This window comes from Loxodonta africana, chromosome 16 (assembly GCF_030014295.1).
Source record: "Loxodonta africana isolate mLoxAfr1 chromosome 16, mLoxAfr1.hap2, whole genome shotgun sequence".
Taxonomy (NCBI): domain Eukaryota; kingdom Metazoa; phylum Chordata; class Mammalia; order Proboscidea; family Elephantidae; genus Loxodonta; species Loxodonta africana.
In genome coordinates, this window is record NC_087357.1 from 3,468,252 (window position 1) to 3,470,369 (window position 2,118).

General features: G+C 70.9%; 1 protein-coding gene across 1 annotated transcript; it reads left to right on the forward strand.

The window, feature by feature from the left end:
- Positions 1 to 682: 682 nt before the first annotated feature.
- Positions 683 to 1,812, forward strand: NKX6-2 (NK6 homeobox 2). Its single transcript, XM_064269096.1, has 3 exons — positions 683 to 1,088; positions 1,166 to 1,338; positions 1,558 to 1,812. Exons 1-3 carry the CDS (start codon positions 683 to 685, stop codon positions 1,810 to 1,812), a joined length of 834 nt encoding a protein of 277 aa, XP_064125166.1.
- The last annotated feature ends 306 nt before the right edge of the window (positions 1,813 to 2,118 follow it).

Below are 2,118 nucleotides of genomic sequence, written 5' to 3' on the forward strand. Positions count from 1 at the left end.
CACCTTTTTGGTTTCCCTGTCCGCCTTGGCAGGGGACCCCGGGACAGGCACGTGGCGGGCGCGGGCCGGGACCCCAGACGGCGCACCCTGCTGACTTTCCGCCCAGCCACTGCACGCCGCGCCCGACGGATTCTCAAATCTGCATGATTTCGGGCCATAAAACATGTTCTTGTGTTTTTTCCCTGATTTCCCATTAAAACATTTGCCTAACTAAACTCCCATCCAGCAGGATTTATTTCGTCCCCGGGGAGATAAATCAGGGGGCAAATTTACAGCCCGGGAGGCACCTGCGGCGTTAATGAGCCCTTCATGGAGTGCAGACCAGTGCGGAGCGCGCGCGCAGACGGGCCGGCCGCCGGCCAATGGCCGGGCCGCGGCCGTCGCCGGCCAATCAGCGCGCTCGCCGCGCGGGGGCCCCGCGGTTATCAGCGCCCCCGGGCCGCGCGGCGCCGCTCCGAACCGCCCCGGAGCCGTCGCCGTCGCCGTCGCTGCTGCCACCGCCCCCGCCCCCGCCCCGAAGCCGCCAGCCCGCCCGCCGGGGCCGTCGGCGCCCGCCCGTCGGCGCTCCACGCGCTCCCTGCTGGCAGCCGGAGCCGCTGCCCGGGCCGCGTGCAAACTTTCCGGGCCGGCTCGCGCGGGCGTGGGGCCCGGATGGGCGCCCGGGCTGGCGGCGGCGGCGCCCATGGACGCTAACCGCTCGGGCGCGTTCGTGCTGAGCAGCGCGCCCCTAGCCGCGCTGCACAACATGGCCGAGATGAAGACGTCGCTGTTCCCGTACACGCTGCAGGGCCCGGCCAGCTTCAAGACTCCCACCCTGGGCGGCCTGGGCGCGCAGCTGCCGCTCGGCACCCCGCACGGCATCAGCGACATCCTGGGGCGGCCCGTGGGCGCGGCGGGCGGCGGCCTCCTGAGCGGCCTGCCCCGCCTCAACGGGCTCGCCTCGTCAGCCGGCGTCTACTTCGGGCCAGCGGCCGCCGTGGCGCGCGGCTACCCCAAGCCGCTGGCAGAGCTGCCCGGGCGTCCGCCCATCTTCTGGCCAGGCGTGATGCAGGGGTCGCCCTGGAGGGATCCGCGCCTCGCCGGCCCCGGTGAGTGCGCGGCCCGGACGCGGCGGGGTGGCGGGGAGGCGGGCGGGCGCGGTCCGGCCTCACGATCCTCCTTGCAGGCCAGGCCGGCGGGGTCCTGGATAAGGACGGCAAGAAGAAGCACTCACGGCCGACCTTCTCGGGTCAGCAGATCTTCGCCCTGGAGAAGACCTTCGAGCAAACCAAGTACCTGGCGGGTCCGGAGCGCGCGCGGCTCGCCTACTCCCTGGGCATGACCGAGAGCCAGGTCAAGGTGAGCGGGCCGGGGGTCCTGGGGGCCGGGGCGGCTCCTCGCGGGCCGGTTGCGCTGAGGCGGCGGGGCCCCGCGTCCTGCGAAGAGCTGAGAGCGACCGCCGGGCTTGGAGCCCAGCCTGGGAAGGGGCCGCTGCGCTGAGGCCGGGGACCCTGAGGCTAACGCCGGGGGAGGGGCCCCACGATCGGCTCAAGGCACCTGACAGCCCCGTCCCCACAGGTCTGGTTCCAGAACCGCCGCACCAAGTGGCGCAAGCGGCACGCGGCAGAGATGGCCTCGGCCAAGAAGAAGCAGGACTCGGACGCCGAGAAGCTGAAGGTGGGCAGCTCGGACGCGGAGGAGGACGACGAGTACAACCGACCCCTGGACCCCAACTCGGACGACGAGAAGATCACGCGGCTGCTCAAGAAGCACAAACCCTCGAACTTGGCGCTGGTCAGCCCGTGCGGCGGCGGCGCGGGGGATGCCTTGTGAGGACGCGGGGAGGCTGGAGCAACCAGGGTAGGGGCGCTGGCGGCGGCAAGTCCCCGCCGTGGAGCGCGGGCCGGGGCTGTGTATATATATTTTTACAGAATAAGTTATGAAGCGGCCGCTCGGGCTCGGCGTGTGGGGACCCGGCAGGCCCGCGCCCCTGCTCCGCGGCCCCTCGGGTGAACACAGGGGCGCGAGGGGCGAGCCGCAGTCTCGGGCAGAATCACTTTGTATAATCAATAAATTATTTAACACGTCCGCATCGGGACCGTGGCTCCGGAGCTGCGCCTCGTGTTTCTTCCGTATTGA

What these genes read in the sequence shown, in the direction of transcription:
- NKX6-2 (XM_064269096.1), top strand. Translation starts at nt 683, where the DNA reads ATGGACGCTAACCGCTCGGGCGCGTTCGTGCTGAGCAGCGCGCCCCTA. An exon ending in TCCGCGCCTCGCCGGCCCCG is followed by an intron (nt 1,089 to 1,165) that starts GTGAGTGCGCGG and finishes TCCTCCTTGCAG; the next exon opens with GCCAGGCCGGCGGGGTCCTG. An exon ending in TGACCGAGAGCCAGGTCAAG is followed by an intron (nt 1,339 to 1,557) that starts GTGAGCGGGCCG and finishes CCGTCCCCACAG; the next exon opens with GTCTGGTTCCAGAACCGCCG.